At 32.6% G+C, this 20583-nt stretch overlaps 6 protein-coding genes across 6 annotated transcripts in view; 3 read left to right on the forward strand and 3 right to left on the reverse strand.

Annotated features, from left to right (window-relative positions):
- The window catches only part of LOC113400854 (cytochrome c oxidase assembly factor 5), a 390179-nt gene that overhangs the window by 716 nt on the left and 368880 nt on the right, over positions 1-20583 (reverse strand). Inside the window, exon 2 of the mRNA XM_026640525.2 lies at positions 210-359. Within this exon, the coding sequence (XP_026496310.1) occupies positions 210-317 (108 nt within the window). The 5' untranslated portion in view covers positions 318-359. The remainder of the gene's footprint in view (positions 1-209; positions 360-20583) is intronic.
- LOC113400853 (probable cysteine--tRNA ligase, mitochondrial) lies at positions 688-2378 on the forward strand. Its single transcript, XM_026640524.2, has one exon. The coding sequence runs from the start codon at positions 748-750 to the stop codon at positions 2275-2277; it is 1530 nt and encodes a 509-aa protein (XP_026496309.2). The 5' UTR covers positions 688-747; the 3' UTR covers positions 2278-2378.
- Positions 2532-7815, reverse strand: LOC113400785 (transmembrane protein 39A). The gene is made up of 8 exons (XM_026640442.2): positions 7408-7815; positions 7031-7306; positions 6503-6642; positions 6097-6195; positions 5799-6021; positions 5294-5450; positions 4720-4868; positions 2532-4152 (listed from the first exon to the last, which is right to left on the reverse strand). Exons 1-8 carry the CDS (start codon positions 7648-7650, stop codon positions 3907-3909), a joined length of 1533 nt encoding a protein of 510 aa, XP_026496227.1. The 5' UTR covers positions 7651-7815; the 3' UTR covers positions 2532-3906.
- Positions 8449-10650, forward strand: LOC113400786 (membrane-bound transcription factor site-2 protease). The gene is made up of 2 exons (XM_026640443.2): positions 8449-8738; positions 8817-10650. The coding sequence occupies exons 1-2, from the start codon at positions 8664-8666 to the stop codon at positions 10230-10232; spliced, it is 1491 nt and encodes a 496-aa protein (XP_026496228.1). The 5' UTR covers positions 8449-8663; the 3' UTR covers positions 10233-10650.
- On the reverse strand, positions 10664-11391 carry LOC113400787 (uncharacterized protein). The gene is made up of 2 exons (XM_026640444.2): positions 11152-11391; positions 10664-10985 (listed from the first exon to the last, which is right to left on the reverse strand). The coding sequence occupies exons 1-2, from the start codon at positions 11191-11193 to the stop codon at positions 10764-10766; spliced, it is 264 nt and encodes an 87-aa protein (XP_026496229.1). The 5' UTR covers positions 11194-11391; the 3' UTR covers positions 10664-10763.
- LOC113400891 (sine oculis-binding protein homolog) overlaps positions 18260-20583 on the forward strand; it is a 31239-nt gene continuing 28915 nt past the window's right edge. The window contains exon 1 of the mRNA XM_026640566.2: positions 18260-18545. Coding sequence (XP_026496351.2) covers positions 18471-18545 — 75 coding nt within the window. The 5' untranslated portion in view covers positions 18260-18470. The remainder of the gene's footprint in view (positions 18546-20583) is intronic.

Here is a 20583-nt window from a genome sequence, read left to right on the forward strand (position 1 = left end):
AGAATCCTTAGTTTCTACAGTAAACACTGTCAAGTTTCTAACATTGGGCTCTGTGGTGATTTTTAGACCATAATAAAACAATCACTATTATTAACCCTGTCTAGTTTCAGAGGTTCGAGACTGGGGTCTGCCACTATATAAGTGAGCCACCAGACGTATGAGACTGTTGCAAATAATAATATATAATTTAAAACTATATAAATTCTAACCTTTTTACAACAATCACTACTTAAAAGACACATCTTTAAGTCAGCTCGTATCCCAGCGCATGGTGATCGATCAGCTAAGCCCACTTCTTCTGGACCAAATGCAATCATATTCTAGCTGTACAATACGTATTTGAATATAGTATTTACTTTTTGGTCGAAATCCTAAAATAAGTGTAATTTGACAGTGACACTGTAATTTTGTATGGAATTATTGACAGTTGCGGTATTCGCTATTTCGTTTAAAAAATCTACTAATCTCAATAATGTAATGATTTTTTTTTTACTTTATTGTACATTGAAATTGTCACAAATTAAGATTATTTAGGTTTATAGGTAAATGAAAAGCAAATCGACAGAATGATATTCGAAAAACATGTCTTCAAAGTTGTCGACAAAGGGTGTCGAACGTACTTTGTGACAAGTGACAACCTGCCAATTATCAACTTTGTAACATTGACATATAACAGCTGGTACCTATAGTTGTTAGTGATAGAACTTTGTAATATTTTTCGCCGCTTGTAAACTCTATATAAATATAATGAATAAACTATTTTATATCTTTAAGAGAAAATTAACACATATATGTAATTTAAAACCCTATAAAGAAACCAAATGGCTAATGCCAAATGGAAATCCAATAGGAGTCTATATTTACAACTGTGTCGCTGAAGAAAAAGTTCCTGTAATATTAAATGATCCAACATTAGCTACTTGGTATTCGTGTGGCCCAACAGTGTACGATTCGGCACATCTTGGACATGCAAGTTGCTATGTAAAGCTAGATATTATTCAAAGAATATTAAAATCTTTTTTTAATATTAACCTTGTTACCGCTATGGGAGTTACCGACTTTGACGATAAAATTATCAAAAAAGGTCACGAGAATAAAACAGATTACAGAACCGTTGCTAAAATGTATGAGCATGAGTTTTGGATGGATATGTCAAGTTTGAATGTGGAAAAACCAATGATTGTGACAAGAGTATCAGAACACATGGTGACAATAAGTCAATTTATTAAAGGCCTCATTGATTCTGAAATGGCTTATGTGACTAAAGATGGTTCAGTTTATTTTGATACCTCAAAATTTCCTGCATATGGAAAATTACAAATAATGCAAGATAGTGGAGAAGCCAGTGATGATGCCAAGAAAAATAAAATGGACTTTGCTCTTTGGAAGGGATTTAAGCCAGGTGAACCTTCTTGGCAAACAGAATGGGGTGAAGGAAGGCCAGGGTGGCATATAGAATGTTCTGCTATGGTCAGTAAAATATTTGGTTCCCAAGTTGATTTTCATGCTGGTGGCATTGACTTACAATTTCCTCACCATGAAAATGAAGAAGCTCAATCCTGTGCCTACCACAATTCAAGGCAATGGGCAAACTATTGGATTCATGTTGGACACTTGAATCTTAAGGAAACTAAAATGTCAAAATCATTAAAAAATACAATGTCTATACCTAGTATATTAGAAAAATACAGTGCAGACACATTTAGGATGGCATGTTTAATATCAAATTATAGGTATTCTATGGAGTACAGTGATGAAGTGATGTTGACTGCAGAGGACGTCCTAAACAAGTTAAAATTCTTTTTAAAAGATGTAGTAGTTTATGCAAACCAAAAAAATACAGAAGTTGGAGATTATAATAATAAGCTATTGAGTGATCTGCAAAAAGTCAAAGAAAATAATTTAGAATCATTAAGAACTGATTTTGACACAGCTTCTTGCATCAATTCAATACTAAACTTAGTGAATAACACAAATAAAATAATTAAGGCTAGTACAACTAATTATTACCCTGTCCCTGTTTTACTAGTTGCAGAATATATATCGCAGGTCCTAACAAAGTTTGGGTTAAAATTGACTGAATCATCGAGTGATAATGTTACCAACACCTTCATAGATAGTTTAGTTGAATTTAGACACACAGTGAGGTCAAACGCTTTGAAAAGAAAAGATAAGGAACTATTAAATGCTTGTGATGTGGTAAGAGATAAGATGAAATCAATGAAAATTCAAATCAATGACAGCAAAAATGAACCCTCATGGGTTGCTATAAAATAATTTTTTTTATAAATAAAATAGCTAATAAACAATTATTAAAGTCAGTGGAAATCACAAAAGCACCTTGTAACATAATTTGTAAATAAAAAATTGAAGATTTAGTAACCATTTTTTTCTACATTAAACTAACATTTAGTTTAATTTGCCCAACCAGGAACCTATGTATATACCTGTATCATGCTGCCTAAATAATGCTATACTGTTTAGTTTCTGTGATGGTAAACTTGAACATAAGGAAATAAAACTTCTAATACTTGCAAGTAAGTTATATATTTTGTTCTGTTTCGTTAGGTTTAATTATATTTTTTATAATACAAAGGAATATATTATATCTCCAACACACATTTTGCAATAAATAGGAGATTTTCAACAAAATAGCTTGGTATGATATTAAGACAGCCTTACCAATATTTTAATATAATATTTCATTACGAATGCTTAAAATAAATAAGTATTTTGCACAAATACTTTAATGTTTACACAATTCACAAATTATAATTAGACGACTTATTTTATAGTTTTTCAATTACATTAATGAGATCATATAACCCCAAGAAATTTCAAGTGCGTGTATTATTTAAAAAATTAATGTAATAAAAACGGCTTGTAGCTCTGAATCGGTTATTATAAAATAACTTTGTAATATGAACTCGACATGAACGTGAATGCCGCCTTCAAATCATTTACGTAATTTCAGTTTGGTACAAGGAGTATAATATTTAATATAACCACAGCGCTCGCGTTAAATAAATTTATTGTTACAATTGACCTAATCTTAACAAGTTTAAGTTTTTAACTTTTAAGTACTGTATAGTTCGAACGCTTTCTAAGGCAAATGATGTCGAAAATAAATGTTATATTTTTAATAAATAAGGCAATTAATAACCGATTCCTATAAAAAAGTTTCCATATTGATTTGAAATGTATGCAGTGGTCACTTTCCAAAGTTAAATTAAACGGTCATAATATCAATAAGTATTTATTAATAATAATTAGTTATGAATACTGTTAAGAATCCTTTTAAAAACGTTATCTTTATATGCGCCTGTGCTAAGTCACTTGTCAAGTCTGTTTAACCTTAATGCTCCTCAGGTTCGATTTCGGAATCGTAGCAAAAACGCGTAATATTGAAAAATTGTAACGTGTTGAGCAGTAGACAGCAAACATTGAACGTAAACAAGCGTTGAGATTCTACGCGCAAGGCAACATGTTTTGTAAGTACTTGTAACGTTGACTTACTGCGATGTATAATTGTTACTTACTTCAGAGCGGCAAAGTTACATTATGCGAAATGTGTCTAATTACCATTACAAAATATTACTTCTCCACATTAGTTGTATGGGTTATATGCACATTGAATATTTAATATCCTTTTTTTAAAACCAAAGACTAATATCTGACTAGATTAAAATATTTGAATAGATATTATTACCTTTTTATTTACGATGAAATACATATTAGTTTATTAAAAAAAAATAATTAGATGTGGTGATGTAGTACTGTAAGATATATATGATTTCATTTGTTATCTGTACAATATAGTTAAAGATAGGTATATTTTACTGTTATTTTTATACTGAACAAACTGATTATAAATGTGTGCAGAGATACTAAGTATTAATTTTCTCACTAATTAACTTGTAACGTTGCATTCTTGTCCTGTATCATGTTTTCCGCCTTATACACTTTCCACGCGACGAGATAGTCTCGAACCATTTTGAATAGTGTATAATAATTTATAAATAGTAATATAACAATGGCTATAAAATTATGCCATGCGAATGAACTAAATAATAGACATAGTTGCATGGCAACTAGTGAGAGCTGCAGGCACAGTAGCAAACACAACAGCTTTGATGGATTGCTGAACACAGACTGTAAAAGAAGAAAAAATAATATTAATTACCCTTAATAGTATAAAGAGTAATAAGCTAAATATTTAAAAATAACTGAAAGTACTTGAATCCAGGTGAATGATAGTATGTATGACACATAATTTAAAATTCTATTTGTAACCGACAAAATTAAGATTTTGTTTTTTTCTCCCTTTTTTCGTTTATAATAAATATGCTACGCCTTATTTGGTGATTTAATACATTTTGGAATTAAGTTTCATTGACATCTAATTATCCTGGTTTGTTTTAAACTAAAAACAATAAATTAAACTTAAAAATAAACTACTTTAGTAATAAACCACTTGCAGCAAAACTAAAACCTCCAGAAACATTTTTCTTAAAATAATGCTGAAGAAAAGAGGAATAATAAAAAACATAAGTGAATATTCACTTATTGTTTTGTTACAACATCTAATAATATTTGTTTCAAAATAATAATTTTCAACATTATGCATTCTCTACAAAATTAAAAAGAACGAAAAAATATTAATCAAATTAAATATATCGTTTCGTCTTGAATAAGTAATATTGATATGATTCGACTCACATAGAAACGTATGTGGTGCACGTCGGTGGGGTTGGCGGCCACGGCGGGCGCGGCGGCGCAGTACACGGCCTGCGACACGCGCACGCGCGCGCCGCGCCCCCACACGCGCGTGCCCGACCACGCCGGGATGTCGCTCACGTCGCCCGACACTGCAGCCAAATAATAATTATAGGAAATAGTGCTGGTCAAAAACAAAGTAAGCCAGGTGTTTGCTTACATGACTCAAAAATGATTTTTTATAACCATCCTTATAAAAAAAATGCTATAACATAATTTCCAAATTTATAAATTTATATTAAAAATAGGTGATAGACTGGCAAATGGGCGACCTGATAGGAAGTGTTCTCAACCACCGATTACATTGGCACAGTAAGAAATATTAACTAGATAAGAATACATAAGGAAGGTATATTACATAAGGATACCTGTAGTTAGTTGCTAAGTAACGTATAATAATAACGCCCTACCATCAAGCGTGTAACTATAAGTATCACATGATAATATATAATTTAACGGACAAACTAACCATCAGCTGAGATACAATAAATACGATAGTCGATAGATCAAGCCTCACCGGTGAGCGGCTGCCAGCGGCCGAGGTGACGGGCAGCGCGGTGCGGCGCGTCCGTGAGCGCGGCGGGCAGCAGGTGCGCCGCGTAGCGACCGCACAGCGCGCCCCACACCAGTCCCACCTGTTGTGCCGCACCCGCGCTGTCGTATTGCAAGTACGACTGCCGATATTGACAACATTATTACTTACAAATTTACTATATGTATTCATTAATTAAATCATTTGCGAAATGCATTACTATAGTATACTATACATTATATATTTTCTAAAAAAAAAATGGAGAGAACAATCTACATACTTAATAAATGTTCAATTTTAGAATGACTGGTTTATCATAGTTATAAGTTATTTTTTAAGCAGAATCAAATATATTTTAGCCTATAATTTGTATAAACAATTTTCTATTTTAATAATAAACTTTAATTAACATTTACATTTAAAGTTTGAACCATATGCATTAATATATATGATGAGTTTTTACTGTATCACAGATATAACCGTGTATTACCTGAGCAAAACAACATGGAACAAAACTGGTATAATATGCTCCAAGTATTGAATTGAAAAGAATTTTCTTGACCCTCATATTAAAGTCTTGTCTCAAAACTTCCACTTCAGACCGTATTTGTTCTGGTTCATGAGAACAACTGTGCATAAGAGGAGTCTCTGTGTTGTGCAGTTCAAGAAATGGAGTAGAGTTTATTCCGAAGCATATAAAGTATATCACTGCCCTGAAAAATTGTAATTTTATGTTACAAACTTATATTAAAAATTATTTTATAAAATACGAAATTTTCAATACTTACGGATAACAAAGATAAAAAATCTTGACAAGTGGATATTTGAGCATTATGAAATAAGTACACCATGACAGTGCACCCAAAACTACACCCAGGATAAACATCCTGAAATAAATATTAAAGATATTTTGAATGAGCTTCAAAATTCGGCTAAAAAATAATTCATAGTATTTTAAAAGAGTCATATCTTTATACTTTATCTTTATACATACTGTATCTGTCAAATTCTTTAATTTAAATTCGCCTTCATTAATAGAAACTACTAAAAAATATCACTTCGATGTTCATGCAAGTATAGATACTATTGAAAATAAATTACTTTGATTTTAAAATTAATTTGCATAAAACAAATTTTATATTTTCAAACCGATTACGTTTAGTCAAATACAAGGTTAAAATATCTGCAACTTACCTAGCTGCAATTGTAGCATGTGGTAACATCTTAGGCGATAATATGCATTTAAGAAGTGCGAGGCTTATACTTAATAGTAGTCTTCTACATATAATTGTCACTATAAATGCAACCAGATGCGGGTCAATGAGATAGAAATTCTGAAATATATTATTTATATTGAGTATAATTGTATGTAGTATTTTATAATATAAAGATCTTTTTATATTATAAAATACAAACATACATATAATAATTTTGCAAAGTTTCTCTAAGGCTCTCAAACCACAGTTTTGTGTTTATTATTAACAATGGCCATGAATTAACTCTTTACTTCTCATTACAAAAACAAAACAAATGTTTTATTTTTCCTGTGTATGATAATAATGAGATTATTTAAAATTAACTATAGAAAGAGTATTTCTAATAATTTACCTGATATATAATTTTTCTTTATTTAAATTTGATGTTATATGTTTTATTAATATAAATAATAAAGGTGTTGGATACAAACACAAAAATTTGATTAAAAAAAAGTAAAAATTTTACCATAGCTTGTGTTGTGTATGAGTGTGGTAACCACCACATTGTCCTATACAGGTTCAAGAATTGTAAACACATAGCTACAAGTGTAAACACAAAGTTCATAATTTCAAAGAGTAGCTCTCCATCTTGTGGTATGTACGGAAAAGGTATGTGTTTTGGTGGCAGAGGACTCTCTGTAAACTTAACATCTGTTGCTGGGGAAGTTTTTGCTGGCGATAGTCTTGATCTAACCCGTTTTCCATTGCTTACATCATCTTCCATGAGAGGTGTTGCAGCTCCCTACAATTAAGACTTAATATTAAACACTGATGACTAGATAAATATTACAATTTTCTAGGAAAATACAGACATTAGTTCTTCTTTAAAATAATATTCCTTACCTTTTTAGTTCCTCCAGAAACTTTCTTTGGACCAGGAGCTACCATTTTACAGGCTATCGGCGGTAAGGTTCGTTTTGCAAGCGGGTCTTTTATAATTTTTCGCCGTCTTGAGACGGCAGTAGACGAAGTAGTGCTAACCTGTGAGTAAGCCCACCGCCGGGCCAAAAGTATGGTCAAGCACCCAAGAGCCGCTGGTAGGAAGAATACGACAAAAGGTCCACTTTCATTTTCGGTACAACTCATCACTTACATGATAAAATGTCCCAATATAAATATTTCGAATTAACACTCTCGCGGTTACGCGTCCGTCAGAACGTGAATTTCACAAATTGACAACTAAATGAACTAACTAAACAAAGTAATAATATCTGAATTTACGGAATTAAGAATCAATGTCAAATGTCAATTGTCAAGTAAGATGCTTATCAAGTTGTCAGATGAAGCGTGGAAGTGACAGTAGCAACTATGGTTTTTTAATTGTAGCTACATATTAGACCCCGATATAAACCAATTATTTTAAAGCACCCAACCAAAAAACAATAATAAAGTTTTTATTAACTAGTCGTTAATTAACTTCAATGTATATATTAAATCAACAGCTATTATTTATTAAATGTGAAACATTATTTATATATTAAGATTGTAAGCTAACAATATTTTAAAGAATATTTAAATACTACCTATATAGCTTGCCAATGGTTAATAATATTATCTTTGTGTTTTCATAATATCCGTATAACTTTTATTCTTTCATAACACTTTCTACTGTATATAAAATATTTTCTACTATATATATATACTTATTAATTTGAATATTCAATTCTAATTACGGTAAATACTCAAAAAAATTACGTATTTCAAAATTAAAAATTAAATATTTATTATTAATTCTGCACTGCAATTTACACAAAAACAATGATAACTTTATTTATAGATTAATAATTATTATCCTTTATGGAAAAAGAATGACTATAAAAGTAGATGTAAATGTCAAAACCTATGTAGGTCTTATTTTAATGTATATAAAATCCATAATTGTGGGACAAGTAACTCAACAACAATATATTGATAATAATGGTTTAGTTACTTCACTCTTCTTTCAATGTATCCAAATGCATCAGTGTTTCTCACTCTTCGCTGTAATAAATCGATTTTATTATTTCTGGGCCGGCCGGTTCAACTTGCGTGAAAAATATATTTAACCATTTGAAATGTAATAATTATTATTATAAAATGGTAGTTACATTATAAACAAAATGTCATTTACTATTCTTTGCTCATTTGTGTTAACGTTTTATGTGGTTATATGGTTTTTTGACTCTTTTTTCAAGGTAAGATGTTTTGGATAAGAGATATGATAATGTTTACATTTTAATCATCCAAATATATAAATTTTTTTTTTTCTACAGAGTTGTATGCACTATCCTTACTACGCCTTTCTGGATGGAACTGGGCTAAAAATTGGTATTTTAAATTTTTCATGGACAACCACTGCATGCAACAGATTTATCTACAGATGGAGTAAAAATCTTGCTCGAATTTTACGAAAATGGTTCAACTTTGGGTACATTTTTACAATCGGCTTATTTCTACCATTTTCCTTATGGACCCTTCTATCAATTATTTTTGAGCATTTTAATGACACAATACAAATAGACAATGTTTTTGAAGTGAAGGCTATGTTACCTGGTGTGAACATACATGCTTCAGACTTTTGGGTTTACTTTTTGGCAATTGGATGCAGCTCTATATTTCATGAGCTTGGTCATGCAGCAGCTGCTTCACAGGAAGATGTACAGCTTGTTTCAGTTGGGGTGTATGTGTTTGCAATAATACCTCTTGCCTTTGTGCAGTTAAATACTGAACATCTTAATAGCCTTAGTATAACGAAAAGGTTGAAAATATACTGTGCAGGAGTCTGGCATAATATAACACTTGCATTTTTTGCACTGTTACTGTTTTTCTCAGCACCAATTCTATTTAGTATTGCATACCAAACTGATATTGGAGTAAGAGTTACAGATCTCACAGATGATTCTCCATTAAGAGATGCCAGAGGACTTCAAGTAGGAGACATCATCACGTCTATTAATGATTGTCATGTTAAGAATTCAAAAGATTGGTCATATTGCTTACATGTAGCTCATGATCGTTTTGGTATTTGCACAAGTGCTGAATATATAGCACAGAATGATGAAATAATGATGGAAACTATCAAAGAAAATGATGTTGTTGAATGCTGTCGTAAAAATGATTTGTATAGTTTTTGCTTTGAATATATGGAGCCCAAAGCAGTTGTTGACTCAGTATTACCAGGGCAGTATTCTTGTTTAAAGCCCAGAGATATGGTTAAGAATAAATTAATCAAATGTACGGAGACAAATGGTTACTCCTGTCCTAGAAATATGCACTGTTTAAAACCATCACTACATAATCAAACATACCTCATAATAGTAGAAAGACAAGACGATAATGCAGTTCTTTATTTGGGATTGCCATATGATATACACAAGACAGTATTTGTTGATCAATATTTTCCAAGGTGTGCCATCATTTCATTTTTCTCACCTTCTCAGTTTGAAAAGCTTTTGCGATATATTTTTATATTTTCTATGGGTATAGGATTTTTGAATGTTTTGCCCTGTTATGGAACTGATGGACATCATATTGCAAGAAGTATCATTCAATGGTTAGCTAAATATTTTAATAAAAATGGTGATTTTATAACATTCTTTACTGTATTTACAATATTTGTTGGTACAGGCATCACTGTGCCTATATTAATATTTCTATTTTATAAAGCAATATTTGTTGATGATTATTAATCATTTTATTCTTAAATTATTTAACTACATAATAACTAAATAGTTAGCTACAAATTCAAATGTACATGAGCATCTGGAATTTAGTCAATATTTGATGTTAGCAATTAGGTGTCCTAGCCTATATTCATAGAATTTGTATGAAATGTATGCTATATAATACTTATTTATGTTTTAAGTTTTAACTGCACAAATAAAAATTGTTATATTGTTTTATATTTAGATTGATTTAAATATTTATATGTAAAATAGAAGTGTAACAATAACTAATTAACAAAAATTGTACCAATGCAATTTCTGTTATAATGGAAAGTAATTATTTGTTGTAGTACTTATGAAAATAATAAACTTGTAAATAAATGATACTTGGGTAGTTTTAAGTTGTGGACTAATTTTATACTATAACTGAATACTTCAAAATAAAAAAATAAAAAAACATGTAATATATTATTTTATTTAACTTTATCACTATTTAAAAACTAAATTTAATTTTCTTTTTATAATTATAAAATTCCATGGTGTAAAAAATAACTGCTAGCTGTCACTGAGTGCTAATGATTTCTGTAAGTCTTTTAAGGATTTCCTGCCATAGTATAACATAGATTTTATAGTTGTTTCATCATTGTGGTGTTTATTGTTCTTAAAATCCGATCTTGCCCATTCCTTCAATTCCAAACGAGTGTTTTCATCTGAGACTTTCCTTATTGTTCTGAATATGTCTCGATATAACTTCAATACCTCTTGTCGCAATAGAAACTGAAAATAAATTGTTATTGACATTGAATGATTTGGTATTCTTTAAACATATCTCTTATTTATATACTACTTATAGTAGGAACTACAGAATTACATGAAAACCACGACTATTAATGTTTTATCAGTTTATGGAATAGGAAGGAACATTACATTAAGAGCATCATACCTGTTTTAAATTTAGTGTGGCTTTTGGCAACTTCGACGCCATTTCTTTTGCAAATTATTTGTAATCAGACGATATCAAAATAGAATTGACATACTTTATTATAAATATGTTTTGGTAATAAAATATAGACGTATTAAGGCATTGTCATTAGATTTTGTTAAATTTATCTTAAAACTATTTTGGCTTCAGGCGTACAACTTTATAATATAATTTCTCATAATCATTTGTTTTGAAGTTCAACCTTCAAAGTCATAACTCATGTGTCAAATTATCAGCTGTTTATTACACAGTGCTGCCGTTGCATAAAGTGACTGCAGTTAAAAAAATCCGATAGTTAAGAAAATAATCCATTCTTGTTAAAATTTCATTGACTTCACTAAAGCTTGCTGTTGTATTAAATAGTGGTAGTTACATATAATTTTATTTTTTGGGAATTGAATCTCATAACCTTTAGACTTTTTTATTGGAACGTTTTGTTCTTCCAATAGTTTCCATTATGATAAACATGATAATTATTAAGTTTTTTGTATAGCTAGAACATAAGTCTATTATATAAAATAAAATTTGAAAATGAGTATAAAATTGTATCTTTAATAAAATTAACTGAGATTTTGAAAATAAAACATGTAAATAGTTTAGATATTTTTCTAATTTGATTTTATGTTCAATACAGTTGGTTTGGTTACTAAAATAGTGGTTTTATAATAGTGGTGTAGCTAGGTAGGCAAGGGCCCCGGTGCATAGAATAAGAACAGGCCCTCACCCCCTCTTTCCATCCCTCTAACTTGTATTGCTCTTCAAAATTATAGATAGGAATAAGTATAGGATGCAGGTTACAAAGAGTTGAACTTATCATTAGTAGGCTAAATCCATACGTCATATCATTCAAAGCTCTTTTCAAAGACCTCTTGAGCTTCGGGGCCCTAGTGCACTGCACCACCTGGCCCTACGATAGCTTTTTTTTTTCTCGCTGGAAAAACGCGTTACGCGCTTCCCCCACGTGATGGAAAGTGGGGGGGTATGTGGGACTCTCCGGAGCCCTGGACGCCGAGTGCGCCCAGGTACGCCGGATTATCCACTAAAAAACCAGCGGTATCCTCTCCGTCTTTTGGCGGGCGCCACGGGATCGCTTACGCATGCTACCGTGACGCCCTGACGGTCGGTCCGCCTATGCGGGCCTTCAACACCTAGGGGGGATTTCCGGGGTACTGAGACTCCCCCTGGTTCCTGCGGCGCCTATTGAGGCGGGGGGAGAAGGTGCGCGTAGCGCTTCTTCCTCCTCCCCGATCTTCTTCGGCGGAGCAGGTCTGCAGCGGCATCCTCTTCCCGCTCCCGCTCCGCGGCTTCCTTCTGCGACATCACGTTTTCGCAGAAGGAGCGCATCTCCGACCAGCATATCTCACTGCCGAGCATTTCGTTGACGATGCTCGACAGCGAGAGGTCTCCGCCCATAGTCACCGCCAAGGAGTGCCTTTGGGGCCCCCACGCGGCACACTCACTCAGGGTCCCGATTGTCAGCGATGAGTGCGTCGACCCAGATCGGGGCACCGTACAGCGCCATCGACCTCACTACGCCGGATAAAGACGCCGGCATAGCGATCCCGGCCCCCCCACATTCGGAAGGAGGCGGCCGAGAGCGGCGGTGGCGTTGATGAGCCTCGGGCCGAGAAGGACAAAATTCGAAGCTCCATCGACCGTCCAGGATGAGGCCTAGATACTTCATCTGTGGCCCTACGATAGCTACGCAACTGTACGAAACGCAACTTTTGTAAATACAACTAAGATGTTTATAACATATAAAAAACATAATCAGCCTGTAAATTTCCCACTGCTGGGCTAAGGCCTCCTCTCCCGTTGAGGAGAAGGTATGGAGCATATTCCACCACGCTGCTCCAATGCGGGTTGGTGGAATACACATGTGGCAGAATTTCGTTGAAATTAGACACATGCAGGTTTCCTCACGATGTTTTCCTTCACCGCCGAGCACGAGATGAATTATAAACACAAATTAAGCACGTGAAAATTCAGTGGTGCCTGCCTGGGTTTGAACCCGAAATCATCGGTTAAGATGCACGCGTTCTAACCACTGGGCCATCTCGGCTTAAGATGTTTAGAGCTTTGAAAATGACTAGAATATCCAAAGCGAGTAAAATCAAATCAAAAATTGCACTTATTAATAACCTTTGACTAAGAATAATAATAAAGCTTTGTTTATTTAAATTTTTATTATTCCTCAATAAATATATATATATATATATATATACTTACATAATTTGATATCAAATACAATAAGCTTTCTACAGAGTAAACGCCTCCTCCATTTTCTCCACTTATGTTTATCTATTGCTATATCCATTCAGTCATTTCCCACTGTTTTGACTATTTCGTCAAGCCGCCTCTCCATTGGTCTATCTCTTTTTCTCTTACCTATAATCGCTCGTATACGCGCGTGGCCACCCCTTATCCATTTTAGTGTTGTAGAGCGTCTAAAATTTTATTTGTATTTCTCACATATACATTTGTCCTTTTATGTTTCAATTTTACATTTCGATTGCTCCGCTCCATGGCTTTATATCTTATTACCAGTGTGTCTGTTAAATGTTTGTGATGCATAAGAAAGAGAAGGTAATATACAAAAGTCCAGGACTTATTGCTTCTCTTTGACTTAATAACATTTTTAAGACTCAAAATTTGTTCCAGGTTATTTTCACTCGTCTGGTCAGTTCATCTCAGTGTCTAATTCTTTTGGTTAGCTTGAAATATGTACTCTTCAACATAGTCCAAAAGACCGTCTTCGACGCTCATGGAGATTTTTCGCTTGTCATTACCTTTTTGTTGTTTTCATTTGCAAACCGCTAGTGTTTCTTTTACCATAGCTTCTAGTTCTGGTGCATTTTCTGGAAAGAGTACAATATCGTCTGTGAATAAAATTACCTTTTATGTAAATGCTTTAGTTTTCCCATTTCAAATTCTTCATAATGCTTTGCAATACGGTTATAAATATTCTGCCGTACGCCTCTACTAATATCAAACTCAGCCCAGTTTTACCTGGTATTACTCTACTTTCGCTGTTTTTGTACATAGATATCTTGTATAAATTCCATGGTTGCTGATTGACTTAGAATATTTATATTAAAATATGTATTAACAGACAAGATAAATACATTTATTTTGTTTGAACGCTGTATTTTTAATAATATCAAATATTTTTAGTAATTGCAGTGGAATAAAGAGATAACTATCTTAATTTATGTTAATCTTGGGGTAACTTTTTATTTATATTTCAACTAATTGTAAATTAAACGATTTATCTAGAGCGACCACGAATGAAATATTTATTAAGGCATTATTTAGATAAATTAAAATACTAACCTTTGTTTCACAATATTTATTCTGGTTGGTTCTGCGCCTGTTTACGGTCAATTCGGATTTGCTATCCCATCTGATATGGTGATGGAATAAATATTGTGCTTGTTTTTTTTATGTGATACGTGGCAAACGAGCAGGAGGCTCACCTGATGGAAAGTGACTACCACCGCCCATGGACATCTGCAACACCGGGGTGCTTGCAGTTGCGTTGCCGGCATTTAAGGAAGGAGTACGTTCTTTTCTTGAAGGTTCCCAAGTCGTATCGGTTCGGAAAAACCGCCGGCGAAAGCTGGTTTCACGGAGTGGTTGTGCGAGGCAGAAAACGTCTTAAAAATCGCGCTGTTGTGGATTTTCGGACGTCGAGGTGGACATGAATATGTTACACACACTTGTGTAATAACATACCATATCTTGCGCCGTTAACTAGTTTCCCTTGAGAATGGCGTCCATGGCCAAAATCGACCAGGAACACAACATCACAGTAAATTTAAGTAAACAATAAAAATATGTATATATTCATTTTTTAAATAATATCAACTATTATTATGTATTAACCGGAAGCTATTACCTAATGATCAGATTTTATTTAATTTATTGAATATATTTTATCCATTAAATACTTAAAGATAAAAAGTATCTTGGTAATTTACTATACCTCATCCTCCTCCTGCCCTTATCCCAACTCTACTTGGGGTCGGCGCAGCATGTCTTCTTCTTCCATACTTCTCTGTCGGACGTCATCTCACTAGTAACATTCTTTCTAACCATATCGTCTTTCACACAATCCATCCATCGTTTCTTGGGTCGTCCCCTACCTCTATATCCATCCACATCCATTTTCAAAACCTTTCTCACAACATGGTCCTCATTCCTCCGCATAACATGCCCATACCAAGACAGCCGGTTTCCGGATAGCTTCTCGGTTACCGGTGCCACTTTCAAACTATACGTCGCCGATATATATTTGCATTAAGCTGTAGGTATAGGAAATTGGAATTTGGTATTTTTGTATAGCTTTTTGTATAGCTGTATGCAGAACTAACGGGGATTTTTTGTGTGTCATAGAGTTTTTATTTGCTGTATTGTTTAATGGTCATATTGGTCTTTAAAGGGGATCGCCTGAGGGGGCGAGCGCCAGACTCCGCCTTGAAATTTGAACCATCTTCAGCTCCGAATGGCGTCAATCTATGAGTTCAATGATTGCATAATTCGTTTCATATAACGTTAAGGTACATAATTAATAGTTTCTTAAAGCTCTGAAGTAAAGCCGATTGTTTAAAATTATCTCAAAGCTCCTAACACATTATTTTCTATTTACCTTAGTGAAAGGTGAAAGATTTGTGTATTTTAAAGGATATTTATTTATTAACGTGAATATAAATATACTTATAAATAGTATATTTAAACTGATCTTGTCTTTTTTTATTCTTAACCGATAATAATAATAAATATGATTATGAATATTCACTTTAATCTATGTGATTAAACATACCTTGAAACATCTTAACCTATCATTAAAAAAATAACAATACCCTTATTAATACTCCACTGGTGACAGGGGGGCTGGTTCATCCTGTACCCAGAAGATCGGCATTGCCATTCAACGGGAAAATGCTGCTAACTATCTTGGCACCTTTCGCGCAGTCATCATTTCAACACTAATTTCTCTTTGTATATAAAATTATTATGTAAATAAATATAGTTTACTACGTATTATTTATAAAGACTATGTTATACTCAGATAATATTACGGTATTTATTATTTTATGTATTATTTATTTCTAAATTATAAATATTGTTTAATTTAAATTATACATGCTCCAGAACACTTACCATGTACTTGGAAAAATAATAAAGACTCTTTAACATGCACTGTATGTATTTATTGTATATGAATAACAAGCAGAGCACAAATGAATTAAGGCCCCGGAACAACAGAAGGGAGAAGGCCCTAATTTTTAATTTAAAAATTAAAAAAAAAAAAATCATTTCTGGTAGTCAGGTATGTCAATAAAATGTTTACTATTTTTATCTGTAACTTTTAGAACAGTAATTAATATTATTATTATAATTTTAGAATATAAACTAGATATCTAAGGAGCCCTGCCTCAGGGCAGTTGCACCGATTGTCCCCTTAATCCTGATAACAAGAAATATACAATATTAACACATGGCATCGCGTAAGGTACTCGTAGTTGTATATAAGCATTGGAATATGCCATTACAAATACACGTAGGTAGCTTACAACAACCCAAGAAGCCGAGATGGCTCAGTTGTTGATATACTTGAGACTTAACCAAAGATTGCAGGTTCAAAGCACCACTGAATTTTCATGTGCATTCATCTCGTGCTTGGCGGTAAAGAAAAATATCGTCAGGAAAGTTGCATGTGTGTGGATAAAATCTGCTACATGGGTATTCACCAACCAGCGTTGGAGCAACGTGGTGGAATATGTTCCAAATCTTCGCCTTAAAAGTAGAAGTTGTCTAAAGTAAAGTCAGTTGTGAGACACGTTATTCGTAAGTGCTAAAAATTACGAATAAATAAACCTCACCAAAAAATATAGCAAGGTAGTATGGCGGACATAACTTGTAATTATGAATGAAATGAATGAATGAAATATACTTTATTGTACACCACAAACAAAAGTTTAGGATTAAACACAAAAAAATAAAATAAAACGAAATTAGTATTAATGCTCAAAACAAAATATATAAACAATTATTTCATGTGTTGTACAATGGGTGACCTTATGGCTAATTAGCCATCTCTTCCAGACAACCCTATTTTTTAAATAATTATATTTAAAACAAAATAAGAAATAGTGTATGTACCAGGCGGACTTCCATGCTTTAAAAAAAACTTTTAAAACTATGTTTCATAACATTTATAATGTTACATGTTATTCACTACACTACTACTAATACATAAATTCTTAATCTGTGTATTATACAACTATCGTTATTTAAATTGTATTGTAACCTATTAAAATAATCCGGAATGATTTTTAATATGGCGTGATCAAGTGCTAGAATTCCTATTTTGTCATGATTCTCTTTTTTTGACTCAACACAAATAATTTAATTAATGCGGATTTTTTTAATCTCCTAAAAAATTCTGAGGATTACCTCAGTATTGTATCTGAAAACTATCAGATATTAATCACCTGAAATGACAATGTTGAGATGAATTTGTGTGATGAAGATAAGGATGAATGTCATAATTACTAATGCTAAATATAAGTGCGGACTATATGACTATAAGGCAAGAAGAAGACCGACAGTAAGAAGAAACAAAAGATTTAGGAGCAACTGATGATTTTTCAACTGATAATTATGATACTTTTATTTAGTCCAGCGAATATCTTACTCGGAGCATAATAAGTAATTTAAAATATTAAATAATGTACTCTTGCTAGAAACTATTGATTTATCAAAATGTAATATTAAAAAATAAAATGACATTATGATTTGTTTAACATAATATTGTAATTTCTTAATTAATAATAAATTCAAATAGTCGCTACAAAACACGAGTAAGTCTTTATTTTATTTAAAGCATGTATTTATTTCAGAACAAAATAAAATAGTTATTAAATGCATCTAGGTTTTAAATTTAAAGCATCTGCCGCCCAAAGACCATACTCAAGCTCCGCCCATTCGTTTCAACATGCGAACGCGGGAAAGAGCTTTTGTCTTGCGGCCGACAGCTTTCAGCGCTTACGAACTACGAAGTTATGAACTTACGGTTACGTATTACGTTTAGTCGCGCTAGGAACGTCGCGCGAGGTGTACGTGTGTTGGGCTCATTGTGATTGCTTTCGCGTCTTTGTAATTCAATGTTTACGCGAACGTGAAAGTTACGGATAAATTAAAAAAAACTTTTTTATTGTAAAAATAAATTCTATGCAATATATACAGTGTAAATAGTGAATTTTATTTAAGAAAATATGGACAAAAACACAACGAATCCACCGTCTCCGTCGAAGACCAAAGTGAAGAAGGAGAATGAAGAGGAAATTAAGGTAAGGATAGATGTAATAGTTAGTCAAATATTATACATGACATTGACGCTAATTTCCGCATGAGCATCGTCGTGTTTCAGCGTCGTTTCGCTGGCAAGCGGCCTGTTTCATCTTGTCTCGAAACAGGAGACGCCGTGTCGTATTTATAAATTTGATCCGTTTACCGCCGATCCGCGAGGGTCCCTACAAAGGCTCAACTCTTGGAGCCACGCCGAATAAATTATTCAGTATACGATTACAATATTAATTACATTTTGCGATAAACAATAAAATGCGTGTAATATCACGTTTTCGAGGCCTTTTCCAGCCATTAAAGTGTGTAACGCGATATCCGAAGCGCGCTCGGATCGCTGTAACCAGAGTCGTTGGATGTTTTGATAATAGATATAGGCAGCGGAGCTGTGTGAGTGTGTACGGATTGGTGGTACGATACATGTCTGCGTGCGGGGTAATTTTAGACGTTCCTTTGCTCAAAACGTAACACGAGACCGTCCCAGGCCACAAGCCGACGCTACAATTTATTGTTTTCATCTGATTATCGCATTCTGGCCTATGGTAATATCGCGTAATACAGCTGCGAATTGTAGTGTACATAATAAATAGTCGGCCGCCCCCGCTGATTCGCGCTTTTATTTTGGCACCACGGAAATAGTTTGACATGTCAATAACCCCATTTGCAGTGTCCACGCGAAGATGACGTCATGGGACAGGGTAATTTGTGTAAGAAAGTGAGGTCAATTTAATTTATGTTTTTACGCGTCTAGCGCCCCAAATTATTGAGAATCTAATGGGATTTTATTTTAGTGACTTGAGCTGGTTGGATCTCCGCCGTTAGTTACTATAATCTCACTGGCAACATCAATTTGTAATATACCTACTTAAAAATACCAGAGTTAATATAAAAAAAGTATTTTTTTTATTAAAACTGTTTATTCATTCTGATCAGGTGGAAAAAAACGATTCTAATTAGAATATCTATCTTACAAAAATATGATTGACATTAATTATTATTCATAAACTTTTTTTTTTATTGTGAAATAAAATAATGCTATTTACTTCGTAAACAACATGCAGTGTAAAAAAATTGAAAAATAATTGTAATTTTATTTTGTATTTTATCCTAATATATAACTTTATTTGATACATTTAATGTAATATTGATATTATAGTATTATGTTAAATAAATAATCATAAACATTTATTTTATTTCAATAACTAAGTTTTATACGATAAACGTAGCAAAATTTGGTAACTACAATACTATAACAAGAAGTTTTGTCTATTTCCTTCATTCAAATTCACGCAGAAAAACTCTTGTTTTTATGTCATGTGACCCAGAAACAAATCGTATTAAGAGTAATAACAATGTGCCAAAAATAAATTTAAAAAATCTATTACATTACATATATAAAATGTATTTTTTTTATATATAAATATATACATACAGGTAAGCAGTTCGTACAGACAGGTGGCAGGAACCACAGCGATGTTTATATTTTTAATTTTAGAACCTGGTTTGCAAAACGAATGTCTACCTTTGCGCTATAAACTAAATCGTACATACCTACATATTGTTGTATAAATTTTAAAAATATTATTCCAAAAGACATTATTAGATATAGATATAATCAAATTTTTGATTGATTCAATGCATATTAGAAGGACCTAGTGAATATGACGTCTATATAATTTAGACATAAATAAATATAAACATAATATAAATTATACACTTTTTAAAAAATAAAATTAGTTTTCGGCAGAATGTCGTCTGCCTTCGTAATGTAGTTTTGTCTTATAAATATGCTATAACATCGTTTAAAGTGCTTTCGTAATGCAAAATATAAATTTGTATTGTTGCTCAATAATATATATTTTTTATTAGTTGATATAAATCGGTAATAGTCTAAACACCTGAACTGCCTTTGCGATATTCACGTGAATAAGAGTTTGGTAGGTATATTGCAATATAGCAGTTTGGTAAAAAACAATATGCGCTTGTTATAGTAAACTTACCAAAGCATATTGCCGTTACAAAACC

The sequence above is a fragment of the Vanessa tameamea genome, chromosome 11, assembly GCF_037043105.1.
Source record: "Vanessa tameamea isolate UH-Manoa-2023 chromosome 11, ilVanTame1 primary haplotype, whole genome shotgun sequence".
Lineage (NCBI taxonomy): Eukaryota > Metazoa > Arthropoda > Insecta > Lepidoptera > Nymphalidae > Vanessa > Vanessa tameamea.

Bases quoted from the DNA above. Each gene is read 5' to 3' on its own strand.
- LOC113400853 (XM_026640524.2), top strand. From the start codon at position 748: ATGAATAAACTATTTTATATCTTTAAGAGAAAATTAACACATATATGT.
- LOC113400785 (XM_026640442.2), bottom strand. From the start codon at position 7,650: ATGAGTTGTACCGAAAATGAAAGTGGACCTTTTGTCGTATTCTTCCTA. The intron at 7,307-7,407 runs GTAAGGAATATT...TCTTAATTGTAG, and splicing joins TTTCTGGAGGAACTAAAAAG to GGAGCTGCAACACCTCTCAT. The intron at 6,196-6,502 runs GTAAGTTGCAGA...TATTTATTTCAG, and splicing joins CATGCTACAATTGCAGCTAG to GATGTTTATCCTGGGTGTAG.
- LOC113400786 (XM_026640443.2), top strand. From the start codon at position 8,664: ATGTCATTTACTATTCTTTGCTCATTTGTGTTAACGTTTTATGTGGTT. The intron at 8,739-8,816 runs GTAAGATGTTTT...TTTTTTCTACAG, and splicing joins TTTTTGACTCTTTTTTCAAG to AGTTGTATGCACTATCCTTA.
- LOC113400787 (XM_026640444.2), bottom strand. From the start codon at position 11,193: ATGGCGTCGAAGTTGCCAAAAGCCACACTAAATTTAAAACAG. The intron at 10,986-11,151 runs GTATGATGCTCT...ATTTATTTTCAG, and splicing joins CCACACTAAATTTAAAACAG to TTTCTATTGCGACAAGAGGT.